The sequence below is a fragment of the Notechis scutatus genome, chromosome 1, assembly GCF_049901735.1.
Source record: "Notechis scutatus isolate UNSWTSFEM ecotype Mainland chromosome 1, rNotScu1.2, whole genome shotgun sequence".
NCBI classification, from domain to species: Eukaryota; Metazoa; Chordata; class Lepidosauria; order Squamata; family Elapidae; genus Notechis; species Notechis scutatus.
The window spans coordinates 286,684,529-286,707,005 of NC_142009.1; the positions used below are offsets into that span (position 1 = coordinate 286,684,529).

Here is a 22,477-nt window from a genome sequence, read left to right on the forward strand (position 1 = left end):
ATAGTTTCCCCCTTAAGACCAATGTGCTATTGGTTAATCTATTGCCAGATTTTGCTATATGTGCTTTGCAGCAAATTAGACTGAATTTTGTGCAACTGTAAAATTGCAAATCAAGCCCCAGAGTTTTGGCCCATCTTTATTCATCATATTTTACTTCTTCAGTCAACATTATTACTGGTTAATAGGTGCACCTGTAAATCAAGCTGCATTGTGTACTTGATATGTTATGTTAAGTGAATCTTTTCTAGGGCAGCAAGTCTATTTTTTCTAATGAAGAAGAATATCTCATCTTTCCCAATTTTCCTATCAAACACAACTACATCATCTTGAGGCAGCATCACATCCAGCTGCATCAATGCTCTGCTTCAATTATATGAAATTACCCAAACTCCTCTGGGGTCCTTTAGGTTTTCTTTGCTATATGAGACGCCTTCATGTACATCTCTTGTGAAGTGCATGATTACAAACTATTCAACACAAGCCTGTTTTAAGTAAACAGTAAATTAAATATTGTCAGAGCTTCTTCAAGCTTGCATCTATGAAAGGAAGTCTTTAAAAAAGGTTTCATGGAAAGGAATGCTTTAAGAAAAGTAGCTGCACTAAGATGCCAGGCTTTTCCCTTATTTGGAAATGCTTGATCTAGTTTATATTTTTGGCTTGGGATAATTTTCATCTAGGTTTCAGCTTGATTTGCTTAATAGTATTAAAGTTATTTAAATATATTACATAACTTGATTTATAAAAGCAAAAAGCTTCAATTCCTAAAATAGAGACATTCATTATTTCATTCTGTGTGAGAAATTCAGTACTACAAAATACAAAAATAGCACTGCACAACTTTAAGGAGTAGCTTTTGTATATCTCTATCTCTATCTCTATCTCTATCTATCTATCTATCTATCTATCTATCTATCTATCTATCTATCTATCTATCTATCTATCTATCTATCTATCTATCTATCTATCTATCTAGAAACTCCCTATTTATTTAACTCCTAAGAACTATTAAAAGTAGGATATGTAGTACAGCTGTTTTGTTATTCCTATGCATCGAGCAATACAAAAACTAATTTTCTGTTATATGTTTCCTCTCATCTATCAGTTGCTTCAGTTGAGCTAAGGGAACTGGTGATGATAAATGCAACTATATATGGCATATGTAAGACTACATAAGATATTTAATAATAATCTTCCATAAAATGCATCTTACCTGTTCATGAAGCTCTGCAAAGAAAGCCCTCCTCCTCCTCCAGCATTGTAGACCTGTGTTGAACAGAGACAGATATCCTCTAATATTTCATTTAACTGAGCAATGCTGTGAGAAACAACTTGAGAATTATTGGGCAGTTGATTCAGAGGCAATGTCTATAATACATCAAGTCATATTTTTTTTTGGATTAAGCTATGTGAAGATGACATTTCTGAATGAAGTTTCTCTCTTGTACATTCATGTCATTTTACACGGAAGCATTTTAATGGCTATGCTTTAAACCATTACAAAAGAAAACTGGCAAATATGATGTATTTATGCATGCAAGCATTCATGTTATGATGATCTAAATTAAATCATAATGTGGTTTCTACAAAACACAAATTACCTGTAATTAAATTATCATAAAGTGCCACCAATTTGGTCATTTTCTATCACAGAACTATTTTAACTAGTCACTAAGTCATATCTAAATGCTGAGCTCACATCAACAATGGTAGCAGTTTCATACTGCATAGTTTACTTAATGAAGAATCAGTGTGGCAAATGAGAGCCAATCACCAATATTGGTAATATTTGCAACTTGTAACTGGTGTTCTGGTGAATACATGGGCTTGTACTTTTCTTGGGAAATTTTTTTAGAAATGAATTGCTATTTCTTTCTAAGGCTGAAAGAATGATGATTTGCCTTAAATCATACAGTTGGCTTCATTCTCAAGGCTGGATTAGAATTTATAGTCCATAGGTTCTAGCCAAGAGTTATAACCAAGCTGATTCTCGGTCTAAACATAACATCTTCCAACTTTATTTCGTCTTATATTTATTAAATCCATATTTAAGCTTATAGTTCCTTCTTTATGGTACAGTTAATAGTTAACTCAAATATGCTATGATTATTTTTAGTTCATTGTAACAACTATGAGCGTAATCATAGTTCTCAGTTAAATCCTTCCTTCCTTTGTGGAGGAAGACTGATGCGACTTCATAATAATGACCAGACTTTCCTAAAAATCCCATTGAGCATGAAATGAAGTGCAACTGCACTATGTATTGAAGTATTGAAGTATCTGTCTTCTTAACAATTTGGATATAGGACCTACTTTAAGTCAAATTATAACCAGGTAAGATGGATAACCTCTTTTTTATTTGCTGATTATCACCTATAAAGTGTCTATGGCATGAAGCTTAGTTATCTGAGGAATTAGTTATCTCCTGTGGTTTCTTTCTCACTGATGGACAGAGTTGGCACACTCTGGATCTCCCACATTAAACCATGTCATCTTTTGGGATTCATTAAATGCACCTTCTCTGTTATAGTTTCTGTCTTCTGGTATAAGGCAGTCCCTGAGATCCCATCTTAAAGGCATTATGGGGGGCCTTAAAGATAGTGGGTTCTCCAAAGCTTTGTTATAGGGTATATGGAATTTCTCTTGCTCAAGAGTTTTGACATGTGTTGTATATGTTTGGATGTGAGTTGTCCAAACTAGTTACTTTAATGTTGTTTCATTATTTTATTTTACTTTGCTTTTATATTGTGAGTTGTCCAGAGTAACCAGGTGGCATTAAAATCAAATTGATTAAATTAAATGAATAATTATGAAAAGTAACTAGACGCTATTAGAAATATGCAAAAAATAGGTTTGACAGGAAGTAGATCATCATAGGATTTACCAGCATCAGGCATTAAACCATAAGTTTTGGCTTCTTCATATACAAAGGGGAGTGGGGGGAATAACACAAGAATTGATTTGGCATATAAATAACTAAACTATGGGATATAAAAAGCTGTGAGAAAGAGCAATTATCAGGCAATTCAGGCTAAAGGGACTGTAAGTTACAGTTAATATTATACATGGTTAAAAGGTACAACTCCAGGACCTTTTCCCAGATTATATATTTTAAAGGTATACTTTACTATCTCAGATGTCATGGATGAAATCAGAAGGTGAGATTCAGTGGAACCATTTGTAACTGACAAATATAGTCATGTACCATTCTGTTCCGTCTAATTTCCCAGCAAATTTGTAGCTGCTGACATATGGCTCTTGTATGTATTGACATATTTTTCTTTGCAACTTATTTGACTGCTCACAAAATTCATTACTATACACATTAATTACAGCATATTGGTTACCAATTGGAAATAATCTTTTGGAAAGGTTTCTCACCAAGAATACAGAATTATACCATAGACTTTTAAAATATTCAGTTAATTATTGCTTGATGGCAGTTGAAATCAGAGCTCTAGGACTGACTTATGCTCTTTCTCTAACCTATATTTAATAGCATATTCAGGTTTGCTCTTTAGAATCAAGAAAAGAATCCTGGACATTTTAGCCTTCTCAATTTATATCACAAAAAAAGGGATATTCCTGAAGACATGGGCAGAGTAATTAGAAAAAAAATGAAATTGCTTGAACTACATTTGTAATCATAAGTGGCTTCAGAGAGTGGCTTTGTTAGGCCTAACATTTTAATAGATTGTGAGGAAAGCTAAGTAGATGAAGGAATACGGGTCCAAATTCTCCCCTTGACTGAGTGCTGTAAATATATAAAAAGAAGTAAATTGTATTCCATTTGTATTAAAAAAAAAACCAAAATCAAATAAAAGTAGGTTTTATTTGCAGAGATTACATTTTGACTTTGTAAGTAGTTATTTGCACATAATTGTTGTGGTTCATTGTGTTGCTATGGGTGATTATAAAAATGTAATTTAGTATTTTCCAGAATAAATACAATAGTTGCAGACTGCTTTTGCAAAAGAGCAATCTTAGTTACTTTAGCTATAAACACAGTGGAGATCTTACACAAATCTTCATACAATCATAGTATGAAGAAAAAGAAGTTGCAGTAGATTAATTATATTGATTTGTTCCAATATTTTGTATTAATACATTTTAATATATACTGTACTACATGCATTTATTTAAATTGTTCTTTCACCAGTATTTGAAATACATCTGAAAAAGATAGCTGCAACAGTATATTTTATAGTACACTATTATTCTAGAGCTAGCCTAGGGCTCTGGTTTTTCATAAAAGTTAATGAATTTCTAGATTTGTCAGCTGTTTCAACCAGATGCACTTTGGTAATTTAATGGAAATATTTTCAATTCAATTCCAATTCAATAGCTTTTAGTATTGAAAATTAATTTGGCTATTGGACATATAGCAGAGTGGTTTTTGATAACAATAGTAAATATTTTAACACACATGCTTTATATTAAAAATGTATCCATACCATTTGATACTTAAATATAAAAACATCTCCCTTTCTTTTTGCAGAGTTTTAAACTGAATGTAGACAGCCACTGTGCATTAAAGGAAGCTGTTACAGAAGAAGGATGTCAACTTCTCGATCTTATAGTATCTCACAAATCAGGTAGATTCTTCTGAAATATTGCAAGTCTTTATGTCTCCAGACTATTAAAGAATAAAGAAGCATTGCTGTAAATTACCGCATATATTTGCTTCCTTATGTATTATTAATATTTACATTATCACTTTGACCTTCAAGATTTATAAATGTTTCATATACTGCATACAATGCTGTGATACTTATAAAATGAAATACTGCTAGCAAATAGTCTGTTCATTTTATTTTGGTCTTGCTGTTGAACTGACTTTCAATTGAAATTACATCACTGAAAACTTCACGTTGACATGTTCTTTGATGTAAGTGCTACGGAAATATCATTAAGATGATAAATTGGGATTTTATATCTATGCATACGTATATTTTTACATAGTTAGCATGAATAATTGCATCGATGAAGTTCCTTTGCTATTTAAACTAATTCTTACTGCAATTTTAAAGTCTTTATTAAGAAATATTAGAAGTGATGATTTTGGACAGTTTTGCATACAATTTTCAATACAAGCCTGGATAAGTTAGGAATCTTTTTGTCATAGTTCTTGACCGTCTGGATTTAATCAAAACACTCTGTATTGCTAAAAATTGTTAGCATTATTTTGGCTGATTTTTTTTCTTTTGTTTTTTTCCTCAATAAGATGAAGGATCTGGAAGATTTTTCAGTGGTTCTTTTGTATTTTGTTATCAACCTGGCCATCTAGAATGTAAAATAGCACCACCCTCCAGGTTCAGTTGACCTGCATGAGTTTCTGGAGCTTGTAAAACCATACCACGGTCTCATAAACTGACCATATAAGTAATTATTTGTCCTTAAAGATGAGCAACAACAAATATCTGCTGTTTAATATCTGTAAACAGAAGAAAATAGGATGGTATTTTTTTTTACTGTTCTATATGAATCTGAGATTGAATATTATTTTCCTTTGCTGACTTCAGCCACTGCTGTCTGTATATGTCATGTTTTGATCCTATAGCATTGTTTGCAGTGCCTGTTAGAACTCCTGATCTGATGTCTCTGTAGTAAAGAATGCCAGAGTATTTAAGGCAAAAGGATTTTTATTTCCCCTAAGATTCCTTGCCTTTAACAAATAAGGTTCTTCAAATGATAACGTGGAATGTAGGACTTAATTTCTTTCTCTCATTTTTTGGAGAAGGACTGAAGGACATGCTGCAGATGATTGCAAGTCAGTGGAAGGAACTACAGAAACAAATCAAACGACAACACAGCTGGATTCTTAGGGCTCTGCGTATCATCAAAGCAGAGATACTGGCTACTGATGTGTCTGCAACGGATGAGGAAGGGACTGAGAGCCCCAAGGTAAGTGGCTTGAAGTTTGTCTTATTTCCTCTTATTTCAGCCTCCTTTTGAACTAGGCATCACTGAAGTCTTCTTTCCACCCTAAGGCTTTTCATTTCTACTGGGTAAAATTTTTACAAACAAAATAAAATGTGTCTTTCTGAAACAATATCCATTCTAAAAGGCTGAAACTTTTTACATCTTTTAGACAAACTTCTCTGGGTGGAAATTTAGTAGGGGCAGGGAAAGGGATGTAAAATATTTAGTAAACAAAACATACAGTATCTTTAACATGAATAATCAGAATGGTTTTAAATTGTTTTGTTGCAACTATAAATCACCATAATCAGTGCAATCACTCAGCTCTGACATCCATTAGCCGCTTGGTTACAGCAAATTAACAAAGAAGAGAGAAAGTGATTCATTATCTCATTCCTGTTAATGACTATCAGATGCATTGCCTAATTAGGGGATGGCCATTGCAGTGGGGAGAAGGTCATATGCTTTGCCACAAATCTTTTTTGCTAGGAATTTAAGCCTTTCACAATGGTGCATGTGTTGAATACATATCAATAATATATTGATATCTAAATCTATTTTTGAGGACTTCTCTGGGGACAATGAAAGCCACCTTCCCCTTATTCCTATAGGAATATGTTGATGGAGGAAATAGAAAACCTGCTGCTAGATGAATTGTATTGCATTTTCTTTCTTTTTCCCCCCTAAAAGAGTAGAGGAAAAGTGATATAATTCCAGGGAAACACATATTATTAAAAGACGTTAAAATATTGTGGAAATGTTGAAAGTGTTGATGCTGGGATTGTGACCTTGGACCATCACTATGATGTCACAGACACTATCCAATAGCTAAATACAGCAAGAAAAGTTTGCATGCAGAAAGTTCTAAGGGAGGGGATTAATATTATGTTCCATATCAGTTGATCAGTTTTATAGTTAGGTAATGCCATCAAGACTGGGTTGTATTGATAATTAATATTATATAAACCAACATATTGACCGTTTAATAGTTCACTGATTCCTCCAAACATTAGAGTGGATTTGATAATACACAGGAGAAGAGAGAGGAATTCCATTCTTCTAAATAGTGTAATTTTGTCAGATAGACAGATATCAATGAATTCTACCCTTAGATTCTGATTTCTGTGTATCCTTTTGGTGGCAGGATTCTGCTTCTAAGAAGCTTAAGGTGTCTGTCTGTCTGTCTGTCTGTCTGTCTGTTTGTCTGTCTGTCTGTCTCTGTCTCTATCTCTATCTCTATCTCTATCCCTGTTGAGAGTATATTTTGGCCTTTTAATGGCATGTTAAGTTCAAAACTGAAAAAAAAAAAAAAAAGAGCTGGAACACACCACTTTCCTAATGGACAACCAGGGGGAAAATGAAAAATATGAAAAATTACTTGGAAGCTGTTGATATATTTTATCCTGATTGAATTAATAATTTCATATTTATTTAAGTATTTATTTACTGAATTGTCTGTGCTGCTGCAGTCATAAAATAGGTACATAAGAAAAGAAGTATAAAAGCTTTGTAGGGAATTTATAAAACCTTCATGATAAAGGAAGAATAATAATCAAAAGCAACAATTTATCTAAAAAGGGAGCAACACCCAAAGAAAATTCCTAAGATGGGGCATTTAATGACTGATTTTTAAAGCCCTGCATAATGGCTCTGCTTCAAGGTCTGAGCCAGTTGAATTTCCATTGAAGAGGGATCACCCAGATTTTATGGAGGTAAGGAATCAAAAAAGTTTTTCTTAGGATGCACATATTGTACATATTGTTCTAGTTGGAGTAGGTGGGCCTGCAAGAATTTCAGTGCCAAACCATTTGTAACTTAAGAAATGAGTTTCTATTGGTGGCTGATGCAGGGGGGTCTATGACAATTTGCCACAGCCAACTTGCCACGGCCAACTCACTGCATGACAACTTGCCATGGTCATTTTGCCACAGGACAACTCACTGCGGGACAAGAGTTTTATTAATACCAAAGAAATGGTGGAATAGAATCATTAAAGAAAGGATGCAAAAGAAGGGACAGAATGAAATGTGAATGGCAAAAATTAAAATAATTTTTATGTATTTTAAATAATTAAATAGAATTGTTAAATTGTCCCACAGCAAGTTGTCCCATGGCAAGTTAGCCATGATGTGTTGTCCTGTAGTGAATTGGCCATGATGAGTTGGCTGCAACGGGTTGGCCATGGTTGAATTGGCCACAGCAAATTGGCTGTGGCAAGTTGTCCCATTCCCAATGCAGGGTTTCCAGCAAAGGTAAAATGTGCTCTTGGAGTTAGTTGATATATGAGGCAATGCATTTTATATCAACTGCCATTTCCAGGTGGACTTTACAGGCATCCCCTTGAAGGTTCACTGCACAGTCCAGATGAGTATGATTTATCGTTGTATGATCCATCTAGGACCATACTTGTCATATGATTACATGAATTAAATGTGACAATATTTGAGCTCACACCCCAGAACAATAAAATGAAGCTAGGTCTGGGTTAAGCCCATTGAACTCCATCTGCTTTTTGTCATAATAAATCTTGATGTTTATTCAGAAGTACATCTATCTAAATTCAGCAGGAGTTAATATCCAACAATAATAAATAGAAACAGGATTTCAGCAAAAAAATGAGTAGGATGGTAAGACCCATGATAGTCTAGTTTTTATTTCTTACAGTGGTCAAATGCATAACTAAAGTGCTCATAAGCAATTCTAAGGCAACTCATTTTGGAAGAATGCTATTGCCAGACTAGGATAAGATTGAGTCTCTATGATTAAGGGAGTCTTCCATGAATGTATCCATCTAATTTTAAAGCCATCCAAAATGTTGACTGCCACTATATAATATGATAAGGAATGTTGAAAAGTATTTTCTTTTGTCAGTTTTAAATTTTCCAGTTATGTTAATTGTAGTCTTAATGTTTTGAGAGAGACACCTCCAACAAAATAACCCTTTTCCCTTTCATTTTTTCCATGCTTTTTCCATAGGCTGCCTAATTTTATGTATCTCAATTATATTTTCCTTCTATCACTTTCTTTCCAAACTAAAGAACCCCAAACTTTCTAGCTTTTTATCATGACAAAGAAGTTTGAGACCAACCTGGTGATTGTAATAAGTGTCTCTATATGCCTTTTTCTGGCTGCCTTATACTTTTTTCAAATGAGGAAACAAAACCTGTATGCTCTAGATAGAGATATACAATATATTATTTTAAGGGCATTATATATTTGACATTTTCATTGAGCTATCCATTAGGCAAGATCTTTTTCTTGAATTCTTTGATACAAATTATCTGTCTGTATATAAAATTAGAGATATTTTTTTTACATGCATCATTTTATACTAATTTAAACTGCAATTGCCATTTGGTTGACTATTCATTCAGTTTTAAGCAGTCCTTCTGGAATTCTTCCCATTTATTTTTGTTTTTACACAAATCATATATACTATTTGGGAAAACCTTTAATATTATCTGCCTATTGTTCGCCATATTGCTTACCTCTTAGTCATGATCATTTATGAACATTACATATTGTTGGGATTTCTGCTTCTAATTTCTCTCCTTTGGAAAAAAATAATCACTCATTTATTCATATTCTTTACTTTTTTATTTTTAGCAATTCATAAAAAGACAGCTCTTTCATTTTTTAAAAAAAATTACCCATTTTTTCCAATTTGCCTGGAAAACGTTAAGTCTATGGATCATTCTTGGGTCTTCCCCTCCTCCACAAATGTCACATCAACTATCTCCCAGTCTGTGAATGTTCTGTCATCAGAGCTGTCCAATTTCACAATAAGGTGATTTTGCCCAATTTATAAAAAAATATAAAAAAGTATTGTACTACTACTGAGAAGTATAAACCATACAATAAAATCAAGGGATAGTTTAAAATCTACAGGTCCCAATATGTGAAAACAATCTATATGGCCAAGTAAAAGAACAAGAATTGAGCTAATTACATTTGCTTGGGGTGGATTTCTACAATCAGGTTGCTGCTGAAAAAAATGCCATAAATAAGCACTGATTATACTTTTTAAAAGACTTTGCAACAAATCTTTTGATGGAAGTACCAATTCAAGAAGGATCGACACAAGGGAGACAATATATGAACTCTTCTGGACTTTAATCATTTTGAATTCTTTAGAAGAAAGCCAGCAACAAAAAAATGAGTCTAAAAATTAATAGGAGACTAGTAATATTGTCCAAAAGTTGAAATAATGTTATGAAGAAAGTATGCTTCTGAAAGAACTCTACTAGTTGCCACATTCTATTCTTACTGCAAATTCTTAGCTCAATAGCAGCAGTACAAATACAATACAGATACATACCCATACCCATATAATCATTTGCATTGTTACAATTACAGTCATATATTACAAGAATAACTACTATTAAATACATATTGCTGTGGCCAATCTTTATTCCAAGAAATAGTAAGCATCAGCGGGCACTCTGATTGAACATGGACAAAGACACAACTGACTGTTCCTGTAATTTGATCTAGAAGCAATACAATTTTCAACAACGTCCTTGCTTTCTACTTGATTATTCAGAGAATGTATTGCTTCATCCACAGTAATTATATCACTACTCCTGAATTAGATTGTTTGCTTATCAATAGTACCGCTTCTTGACAAGACTAGACTGAGGATGTTCACTCATACTTAGCTTTTTACTACATCCCAACAAGGCTTTAGGACCTGCAAATTTAAACAAGCAGGAGTTGAAAGAGAAACGTAGAGTTGAGTGTTATTCACATATCAATGTGATCCAAGTCTCAATCTCTGAAAGATCTTTCTTCACAGCCTGAGAATATAGGTGTTGTACAAAGAAATAAGATAGCACTATGAAGAATTTCACTGATGAAAAATCAAAGGGACAAGCAACAGAACTAGAGTTAGGTACACTCAGTAAATAAGTAAAAAGGGCTAGAATTGTATTAATCATTTCTATACCTGAGTCAGGCACCCCTAGCAGATAGCATCATGAAGATTACTAAATGCTATCCTATATGGCACAGGAATGGGTTAACCCTATGGTAAGATGGGCAACTAATGCATTCAATGGAAAAACAAACAAACTGTGGGACTGTATTTCCCTAATCATCTTTAGCCATCCCACAAGGTTGCATGCTCCAGGTCCTCCCCCTTCTCTAAAACAGTGCCACCTAATGGGACCTAGGCTTTTCTCTGTGATTGTGCTGGTCCTTTAGGATAGCTCTGATCTAACTGATCTTCAGCAGAGCCACAAAATCCTGGCTTTTCTGCTCTACATTGGACCAGGATTGTGTGATGTATGAGTGCATCATAAAGAGTGCAGAGAAGAGCAACAAAGAGGATTAGGGGCCTGGAGGCTAAAACATATGAAGAAAGGTAGCAAGAAATGGGTATGTCTAGTCTAGTAAAAAAAAACCAGGGGTGACATTGCAGCAGTGTTCCGATATTTGAGGGGCTGACACAATGAAGAGAGAGTCAACTTATTTTCCAAAGCACCAGAAGGCAAGGCAAGAAACAATGGATGGAAATGGATTGTGCACTTATGGAAACAAGTGCACAATCATGCCTACCATCCCTGTCCTATTGTCTCCATTTATTCGTATCTATTTCCTGCATTCTTACTCATGTTTATACTTATACCTATTATCTTGTAAGCGATTGACAAATCAAATAAATAAAATCAAAATAAATAATAAATAAACAAGGAGAGAAGCAACCTAGAACTAAGGAGAGAACAATCACCCAGTGGAACATCTTGCCTACCGATGTTACAAGTGTTCCATCACTGGAGATTTTTGAAAAGAAACTGGACAGCCATTTGTTTGAAATGATATAGAGTCTCTGGCTTGAGTAGGAGGTTGGACTACAATACCTCCCAAGGTCCTTCCCAACTCTGATGTTCAGTGTTCTGTTCTAAGTATGTGTATGATTTTATTATACATATTTTATTATACGTATTTTATTATAAGTATTCATTACATTTTTAATTTTGTTAAGTATTTGGTTTTTGTATTGTTTTTATTCGTTTTTATATTTTGCCTTTCTTGCCACCATAGTCTCAGTCTGTGCGATCAGTCTTTTAAATATTTTAAATCATTAAATAAAAATACATTAAATAAAAAATAGGTTTCTTTCAGCAGAATCTCATCTGCCATCATCAGGCTTCTGTGTTGTGTTCGTCTGTGAGTCAGGCTTTCTGTTTTAAATTTGGTGCTAGCCTACTGCTGTGTTAGAATGTTTTTTTCTTCATCCTGATTGGTTGGGAGTCTTGGTCTGTGTTTATTGGTCTTGGAGTTTGCTGTGTTCTGCTTGTTGGTGTTTCTAATATCTTCTGTCTGTTTTGTAGCGTTTTTTGATTGCCTGGCAACATTGTGTTTCCTGTATTGGAGGCTTTTAGTGTGGCTTGGCTTCGGGTAAAAGGACGGCTATCATTTATTAGGAAGCTAGGTTTCATCTGGGTGCCTGGTTGGGGTGTGTTTGAGCTGGAGGTATCAGGTGGGGTCTGTTTGTGCCCAGGTGTTTGCTTGGCTTGTGGTGTGGAGATTTTTTTGTTTGTGAGTGCAGGCTTCCAGATAATTGACAGTCGGGTGGAGTCATCTCTTCTATTCATGCTTTCAGGTCTTTTTTCAATCTCTATGGCTTCTCTGATAATTCTGTAGCTGGGGTTTTCTATAGTGGCTAGGGTTTTGGTGCCACTGAAGTCGATGCTATGACCTGAGGCTTTCATGTGGAAGTATGTTCCAGTTTTTTTTACTGCATTTTGGTGTTCATCCAGGTGGGTACTTATATCTTTGAGGTTTCTCCCGCGTAAGATTGGAAGTATCTAGGCAACGTTTCGATGAAGTCTCATTCATCATCTTCAGGCTTGTGTCTTCCGCTCTGTGCTTCTTAGAGTGATGTGAGCTTGCAGCTTCTTCTTCCTTTTAACTGCTAGTGGGGTGTGACTTGATTGGGTGGGGGCTTGGCTGTGTTCTGATTGGGTGGGGTGTGTTCTCATTGGTTGGGGGTTTGGCTGTGTTCTGATTGGTTGGGGGGTTGGCCGTGTTCTGATTGGCTGGAGGTGTGTTCTGTTCAGGTGGGGGCTTGGTTGTGCTCAGGTTAGTCTTAGTTGCTGGGGGATTTGAGCTGGTGAGCTGTGATCTTGCTGTTTGGCTTCGAGTTCGTGGTCGTGCCGCATCTTCATGGTGGGGGTCAGTTCGTTTCATGTATGGCTCGGAGGGGTTTGAAGTGGGTAGTGATGCAGCTGCAGTGCGGCTTCTGGTCCGTGGTCGTGTCTCATCTTCTGTGTGGGTGTGAGTCTGCTTTTTACGTGGAAGTGTGATGTTGGCATCTTGTGTGGCCCTGGTGGGTGTGGGTCTGGTGTCATTCTTCTTGTTAGGTACTCGTCTGTTCATGAGGGCGGGTTTCCAAATGGCTGGTAGGCGGGAGGTGTCATCTCTTTTATTCATGCTGTGTGGGCGTTTTTCTATCTCTATGGCTTCTCTGATTATTCTGTTGTTGAAGTGTTCGGTTTTGGCGATAGTTCTGGTATTTTTAAAGTCAATCTCATGTCCTGTGGCTATGAGGTGTTGGACCAGGGAAGAGGTCGGTTCTTCTTTTTGATTGAGTTCTTATGTTCTTCAATGTGTGCACTTATTCTTCTGTTAGTTTGTCCAATGTATGTGGTGGGGCAGGCGGTGCACGGATTTCGTATACTCCTTGGTTTTCTAACTCGATTTTGTCTTTAGGGTTTCTTAGGATGGTGGATATTTTTCTGTTTGTGCAGAATGCTGTTTTAATGTTGTGTTTTTGGAGGATCTTGCTGATTTTGTCTGTAGTGCCTTTTATATATGGGAGGAGGGCTTTGCCATTCTCTTGTTCTCTGTCTTGGATTTTGGTTGGGGTTTCTTTTTGGATTAGGTGGGTAATCTTCTTTCTTTGGAATCCATTGGCTGTTAGTACGTTGGTGAGAGTGTGTAGTTCAGTTTTTAGGTGTTGTTCGTCGGCTAAGCATTTTGTTCTAGAGATGAGTGTCTCAGCTACGGAATTGATCTGTGCTGGGTGGTGGTGTGAGAGTGCGTGTAGATAGCGGTTTGTATGTGTTTTCTTCTGGTAGATGGTGTGTCCTAGGGAGCCATTGGATTTTTTGTATACCAAGACATCTAGGAAGGGAAGTTGATTGTTAGCTTCTGTTTCCATGGTGAATTGTATTTTGGGGTGTAGGCTGTTGAGGTGTGTGAGGAAGTTGTTCAGTTTTCTTTCCCGTGTGGCCAGATTATGAAGGTGTCATCTACGTATCTGAGCCAGAGTTTGGGTTTGTGATCATATTTTTCTAGAGCTTGTGTTTCAAAGTGTTCCATGTAGAGGTTTGCGATGACAGGTGAGAGGGGTGATCCCATGGGTGCTCCTTCTATTTGTTTGTATTTTTGTCCGTTGTAGGTGAAGTATGTATTGGATAGGCAGTGGTTGGTCAGATCTAGGATGTGCTTGGGGGGGTTGTATTTGTTTTGGATGGCTGTCAAGGCTTCTTTAATTGGCACTTGGGTGAAGAGGGATATGACATCGAAGCTCACTAGTAGGTCACTGGGTTGTAAGTTTTGTTTCTTTATGATCTCGATGAACTGGAATGAGTTTCTGACATGTGAGTTGATGGATTCTGCATAGGGCTGTAGTTGTTTGGCGAGAAATTTGGCTAGGTTTTGTAGAGGTGAGCCTATGGAGCTGACTATTGGTCTAAGTGGGGTTCCTTCTTTGTGCATCTTGGGGAGACCATAAAGCTTAGGGCATCTGGATGATTTCTCTCTGGGTATGATTCTTTGCTGGATTTCTTCACTGATGGGGGAGGCTTTTATTTTGGATCTGGTGGTTTTTTCTAGGTAGGTGGTGGGGTCTGTCTTTAGGGGTTTGTATGTGGGGTCTTGGAGTAGGTTGGTTAACTTGGTTTGGTAGTCAGATGTGTTCATAACCACTGTCGCGTTGCCCTTGTCTGCTGGTAGGATTATTATGCTGGTGTCTTCTTTCAGGTTAAGTAGTGCAGTTTGTTCTACTTTGGATAAGTTGCTTTTGGGTGGTTTGCTAGTGCGGAGGATGTTGGTGATTTAGAGTCTGATTCTATTAGCATCATCAGGGTTGGTTTTGGTCAGGCTGGTTTCAACTCCGCATATGATGGTTTCTGTGGGGATGTGTTTGGGAGCGACAGCAAAGTTGAATCCTTTTGAAAGGACCTTGGTTTCAGCTTCGGTGAGGATCTTGTCTGAGACTTCCACGTAAAAAGCAGACTCACACCCACACAGAAGATGAGACACGACCACGGACCAGAAGCCGCACTGCAGTTCAAACCCCTCCGAGCCATACATGAAGCGAACTGACCCCCACCATGAAGATGTGGCACGACCACGAACTCGAAGCCAAACAGCAAGATCACAGCTCACCAGCTCAAATCCCCCAGCAACTAAGACTAACCTGATCACAACCAAGCCCCCACCTGAACAGAACACACCTCCAGCCAATCAGAACACGGCCAACCCCCAACCAATCAGAACACAGCCAAACCCCAACCAATGAGAACACACCCCACCCAATCAGAACACAGCCAAGCCCCCACCCAATCAAGTCACACCCCCACTAGCAGTTAAAAGGAAGAAGCAGCTGCAAGCTCACATCACTCTAAGAAGCACAGAGCGGAAGACACAAGCCTGAAGATGATGAATGAGACTTCATCGAAACGTTGCCTAGATACTTCCAATCTTACGTGGGAGAAAACCCGAATAACCAATTAAAGATCCACATATATATATATATATATATGTGTGTGTGTGTGTGTGTGTATGTATATGTATATTTATATTTATATATATGGCATTCAGCTTTGTTCGGGTATTTTCCCACGTCATTGTAGTTGTGCTTTTAAAGTTGTAGCAACGTTTCGGCAGAATCTCATCTGCCATCATCAGGCTTCTGTGTATTGTTCATCTGTGAGTCAGACTTTTACAGTGGTTTCAGATTTAAATTTGGGGCAGCCTATTGCTGTGCCAGAATGGTTTTTTCTTCATCCTGATTGGTTGGGAGTCTTGGTCTGTGTTTATTGGTCTTGGAGTTTGCTGTGTTCTGCTTGATTGGTGTTTCTAATATCTTCTGTCTGTTTTTTGGCTCTTTTTGTATCTTGATTGACTGGCAACATTGTGTTACTTTATTGGAGGCCTTTAGTGCAGCTTGGCTCCGGGTAAATGGACGGCTATCATTAGTTAGGAAGCTAGGTTTCATCTGGGTGCCTGGTTGGGGTGTGTTTGATCTGGAGGTATCAGGGGGGATCTGTTTGTGCCCAGGTGTTTGCCTGGCTTGTGGTGTGGAGATTTTTTTGTTTGTGAGTGCAGGCTTCCAAATGATTGACAGTCTGGTGGAATCATCTCTTCTATTCATGCTTTCTGGTCTTTTTTCAATCTCTATGGCTTCTCTGATGATTCTTCTTGCTCCACATGTAGATCTGCTTGTAAGTTTCGACGTGGTTTCACTATTCACTCAAGTCCCGATAAAAGGGACCCTTGAAATCATCAAAAATAAGTACCAACCAGCTAAACACCTCATGGAACTAACAGAACACTGCTTAACCAACACATATCTCATATACAAAGGACAAAGATACAAACAAATTGAAGGAGCCCCTATGGGATCACCACTGTCACCCGTCATTGCAAACCTGTTCATGGAAGAATTCGAATCCAGAGCCCTGGCCAATGCCATCCACAAACCCAAACTATGGTTAAGATACATCGATGACACATTCGTGATTTGGCCCCATGGAAAAGAAAACCTAAACAATTTCCTAACACACCTAAACAGCACACACCCCAAAATCAAGTTCACCATGGAAACAGAAACAAACAAACAACTACCATTCCTAGATGTACTAATCTACAAAAAAAACAGATGGCACACTAGGACACACCGTATACCAGAAGAAAACACACACTAACTGCTACCTCAACGCCCAATCCCACCACCACCCAGCACAGATAAACTCCGTGGCTAAAACACTAATTACTAGAACCAAACGCCTGGCAGACAAGACACACATTAAGACTGAACTATGCACCCTGACTAAAGTACTGACAGTCAACGGCTTCCACAAAAGCAAAATCACCGGCTTGATCCACAAAAACACACTGAGACATAATAGAGACCCAGAAGATGAACAGACCTATGGAACAGCTGTCCTGCCCTACAGAAGAGGTACTACAGACAAAATTAGTAAGATACTACACAGACATCACATCAAGACTGCCTTCAAAACAGACAGAAAAATAGCAGCCATCCTTAGAAACCCCAAAGATAAAATTGACCTGGAAAACCAAGGCATATACAAAGTCCCCTGTGCATCATGCCCAGCCACATACATTGGACAGACCAATAGAAGAATAAGTACCCGCCTGGATGAACACAAAAATGCAGTCAAAAAGCTGGAACACACTTCCTCACTAGTCCAACACATGGAAGCCACAGGTCATAGCATCAATTTCAATGGCACCAAAACCCTAGCCACTATAGAAAACCCCAGCCACAGAATCATCAGAGAAGCCATAGAGATTGAAAAAAGACCAGAAATCATGAATAGAAGAGATGATTCCACCAGACTGTCAATCATTTGGAAGCCTGCACTCACAAACAAAAAAATCTCCACACCACAAGCCAGGCAAACACCTGGGCACAAACAGATCCCCCCTGATACCTCCAGCTCAAACACACCCCAACCAGGCACCCAGATGAAACCTAGCTTCCTAACTAATGATAGCCGTCCATTTACCTTTAGCTGCACTAAAGGCCTCCAATAAAGTAACACAATGTTGCCAGCCAATCAAGATACAAAAAGAGCCAAAAAACAGACAGAAGATATTAGAAACACCAATCAAGCAGAACACAGCAAACTCCAAGACCAATAAACACAGACCAAGACTCCCAACCAATCAGGATGAGGAAAAAACCATTCTGGCACAGCAATAGGCTGCCCCAAATTTAAATCTGAAACCACTGTAAAAGTCTGACTCACAGATGAACACTACACAGAAGCCTGATGATGGCAGATGACATTCTGCCGAAACGTTGCTACAACTTTAAAAGCACAACTACAATGACGTGGGAAAATACCCGAACAAAGCTGAATGCCATATATATATGTGTGTGTGTGTGTGTGTGTGTGTGTGTGTGTGTGTGTGTATATATATATATATATAGCCGAAAGCACCAGCCTGAAGATGGCGAGTGGGACCTCGCGAAACGTTGCCTAGATATTTTGAATCTTACGCGGGAGAAAACCCGAATAACCAAAGATCACATATATATATATATATATATATATATATATATATATATATATATATATATATATATATATATATATATATATATATATATATATATATATATTTATATATATATTTATATATTTATATATTTATATATTTATATATTTATATTTATATATTTATATGGATGGTATTCAGCTTTGTTCAGGTATTTTCCCACGTCATTATAGTTGTGCATTTAAAGTTGTAGCGACGTTTCATCAGAATCTCATCTGCCATCATCAGACTTGTGTATTGTGTTCGTCTGTGAGTCAGGCTTTCACAGCTGTTTCTGTTTTAAATTTGGTGCTAGCCTACTGCTGTGTTAGAATATATATATATAGTGACAAGTAGTTCATTAGGCCTGAAATTTGGCTTAGAAATTTTAGTTCAAGGGTTATGCTATTAAATAGGATAGAGAGGGAATTATAAATGAACCCAAAGACTGAATGTCTAAAAGGAGATAATAGCTCAACATGTCAGAAGACAATATGAGGGGAATAGTCTCCGTTCTGGCTTCTGCTGCCATTGTAGCAGAGGTGGTATTCCGCAGGTTCTGACCAGTTCTGGGGAACCGGTAGCGGAAAATTTGAGTAGTTAGAACTGGCAAATACCACCTCTGACCGGAGGTTTTACAGTATCCTTCCCCTGCCACGCCCACCAAGCCATGCCTACAGAACCGGTAGTAAAAAAAATTGAATCCCACCACTGCATTGTAACCTTGTGACTGGCTATTTAACAAGGAGAGAAGTTAAATGTTATGGTCCGAATCCATAGTTTTAATCTGCCACTGAGCATATGTCCATGTTCTGTTCAGCATGAGCACATGGTGAGAAAACAAAAGGCATTCTCTTTGCAGATTCTGCCTTGCTTTGCAATTTATCTGTTGCTCTAGAAGATTTCCCGGTCTTTTGGAAGAGATCTTGGGTGGGAGATAGAGAATTGTGGGGGAAGGAGGAATTGATAAAGATCATCACCTCCCTCTTTCAGCTAGAGGAAAATCTCCTGTGCATCAAAAGCCTCCTGCTGATAGAAAGAGCACTTGTCTCCACAGGAGACATTTTCTGAACTCACGATATGTGTTGATTTTTATTAAACAGCCAGTCCTTTGGCTGTAAGATTCTACTATGCTGTTTATCTGAGGAACTCCAAGCAGTGAAATGGATTTCCATAGGTAATTCCATTACTTTAATGTATATTAATTAATTCTCTTTCCATTCTGTCAGCACTATATAAGTTTAAATTGCTAATGACCACCCAAGCTCCTGAAAATGTGTTCCCTCCCCGTGTTTTGGTGGAATGAGAAAACAAAAATCAAAATAAGAAAGATAATAAGAAAAATCCCTCTTGATTTCCACAATACTATTGAGCCCATAAGAAGCCTGTGAAGCATAATAGAAAATCTAAGAAATACATCTAGGGGGTATTTTTCTTTTCTTTTCTTTTTTCACCTTGCTCAGAGACAGCCATGGAGAGCTGATATTACAAATCTCTAAAGCAACCAGAAATAGTAAGGATTTCAAAGTCTCTGGAAAACTTTTCCCTTAGGAGTTTTTAAAGGAATGTTTTCCATCTTACCATAGGGCCTTTTTGTAGGTATATAGGGAGGGCAAAAAAAAAAGGAGGCATTCATAGAAACATATTATAAACATTTACTTTCAGGGACTCAGGTTTTGCATATATGGTTGTGCCTTTTATTATGTTGCAGGTATTTTTCTATTTCACAACTGGATGTAGAATTTGGGATACATTTTCTTCAAAAAAACTCCACCACACCTCAAAAAATAGAGTTAACTCTTTCACTTACAGCATATGCTATCTTTGACCTTCAAATAAGAAAAAGGGAAATGGGCAGAAAGGATTATTTACTTAGGAACTTGATATCAAAAATATGATTTCTGAAAGAAATTATCAGAATTAGTGCTTTGGAAATGATTTTTATTAAAAAAATAAAATCTCAGTATAGAAGAAATGCCTTTTATAAATTACTTAAGAAAAAAGAGCATATATGATAACCTTGTTTCATTGGACCCATTAAGTAAGTTGCATTTTTCTTGTAAAAAAAAGATTATCTCTTTGTGTTTGTGTGTGGTTGATAGACCAGAAATTCTGCCTTTGATTTTTTTTCCCTCAGCATTGTTTTGCCCCCAACCCACATACACACTATCATATTATTTCTTTCTTGCTTATCTGCCTGGAAAGAGAACCCTGGATTTTCAATAATTCTGCAGAAGCCGGGGTACTCGAGAAATAACTCAGTGGTAAAGAATACAGTAAGCTTTGTTTGAAAAAGGTCCCAGGTTCAATCTGTGGCCTTACTACTAGGGAAGATGAACTCCTTGAAATCCCCTGCAAGCCATATAGAGAATTTTGAGCAGAGGAACAGCAGGGACATCATTTAATAAGCACAAGCTTTTTTTGGATTGTTTTTGGAGCACTTTATATTTTTTACAGAGATATTTATTTGAATGGGGTTTGTTTTTGTTTTGTTTTGTTTGAGTTTTTCCCCATCATTTACAGTGTCATTTATTCTTAGTAGATCATTTAATGGTGGACTTACTGGCAAGATTTTCTTTTTAAGAAAAAAGAACATAATGTGAATATTGCAAAGCACTGACTACATTCAGACAATGCGTTATGCCATACTTCACTGTGCACAAGATCTTATGGCTAATGATAAAAGGGTGGGAAACAAGCACTTCTCAACTGTTGCAGAGTGGAGGGAGGGAGGTTAGGCATCTTATGATTTAGTATTACTAAACACTAATTTAACTTAAATTGCCTAAACAGCTACAATTTAATCTATTGCTACCTCAAGGTGGGACACAGTCCTGGTGACATCAAAAAGGCTTGATGGATGATATGTGTTTTGCATGCTTGCTTTCCCCCCTTCCTTCCTTCCTTCCTTCCTTCCTTCCTTCCTTCCTTCCTTCCTTCCTTCCTTCCTTCCTTCCTTCCTTCCTTCCTTCCTTCCCCTGCCTTCCTCCCTTCTTTTCTTTTCTTTCTTTCTTTCTTTCTTGCTTGCTTGCCTTATTTATGTAACTTATTTTCTGGTACTTTCTTAGAAGTCTCACTGGTGCCCTAAGCATTGACAAATCTTGGTGCCCCCTCCTTTGTACATACAAGATTTTCTACAAATCTTCATTGTGTTTTTTTCTTTCTCAACTTTGTGGTGCTCCCTTTGGGCCTGGTGCCCTAAGCACGTGCTTAGTCTGCTTAATGGTTAATACACCACTGACTTTCTATAATCATCATTCTTAGTAATACATTACACCAACTGCCCCTTTTTTCAGGTTGGCCATTGCCTGGTTGAATCCTGAAACCTGTTTTATTTTTGTAGATCCCTATTCTGCAGTAATTATATTCTATATACCATAAAATAGCATACTTGTCTTCATTTGTGTCTCATTATTGCTGGTGGTATTCCGCATTGTAGAACTACATATGAAAAAGAATTCAAAACTTTTCTATGGATCAAATTTATATTTATGAAAGAATGGGTGCATCTGGAATCTCCAGTGGATATTCCTTATAGGTATTAAGGTTTACATGATTTAGCAGTTTGGATAGAAAAAAAATTAATGTTTGTTGTTTGGATTTTTTTGATCAATTAAGATTCACTCATGTAATGAATAATTTCACCTTGATGATTAATTCCATTCTGAGGGTAGAAAGAGCACAATCTTATATAGGAAAAATGAAAACAAAATTATCCTTTATTAAAATTTACAATGGAGGATCTTTGTCAATTAGTGTGGTTGTATTTTAAGAAAAATAGTGACATTTTCACTGTTTTTCTCAAAAGACAGCCACACTAATTTTTAATTTGAGCCATGTACAGAGGTAGAGCTACCTAAAGTACTTACTTAGTTCATCTTCTGCACAATACACATATGATATCAATACACTATTGATCCTAATCTACAAAAGCTAACATTGATTGGTAAATCTTGGTGGAAAATGGTGAAATGGCAAAGAAAATTGAAAGGAAAGAAAGGTTGAATTGTAGTTACCAACTGCTAACTTATGGCTGCGACTCTAATGTATGTTGATGGTTCAAGCTACACTGCTTTTCCTTACTTAGTATCATGATACAAAAAAATATGAATGAATTGATTTAGGTCTTTTGATCAATACAGAGAAATGTCATACACATGAGGAGATATGTTGCTTTTCTCTAGCTCATTTAAAAAGCTTTTCAACTCTAGACTTCTAATCTCCAAATGTTCTTATTATGATAAATCTATTATGGTCA

At 36.8% G+C, this 22,477-nt stretch overlaps 1 protein-coding gene across 4 annotated transcripts in view; it reads left to right on the top strand.

Moving 5' to 3' along the window:
• Positions 1 to 22,477, top strand: part of AKAP6 (A-kinase anchoring protein 6) — a 268,358-nt gene that overhangs the window by 92,610 nt on the left and 153,271 nt on the right. For all 4 annotated transcript variants that reach the window (XM_087951804.1, XM_087951803.1, XM_087951805.1 and 1 more), the window contains 2 exons: positions 4,496 to 4,592; positions 5,738 to 5,901. In XM_087951804.1, coding sequence (XP_087807930.1) covers positions 4,496 to 4,592; positions 5,738 to 5,901 — 261 coding nt within the window. The remainder of the gene's footprint in view (positions 1 to 4,495; positions 4,593 to 5,737; positions 5,902 to 22,477) is intronic.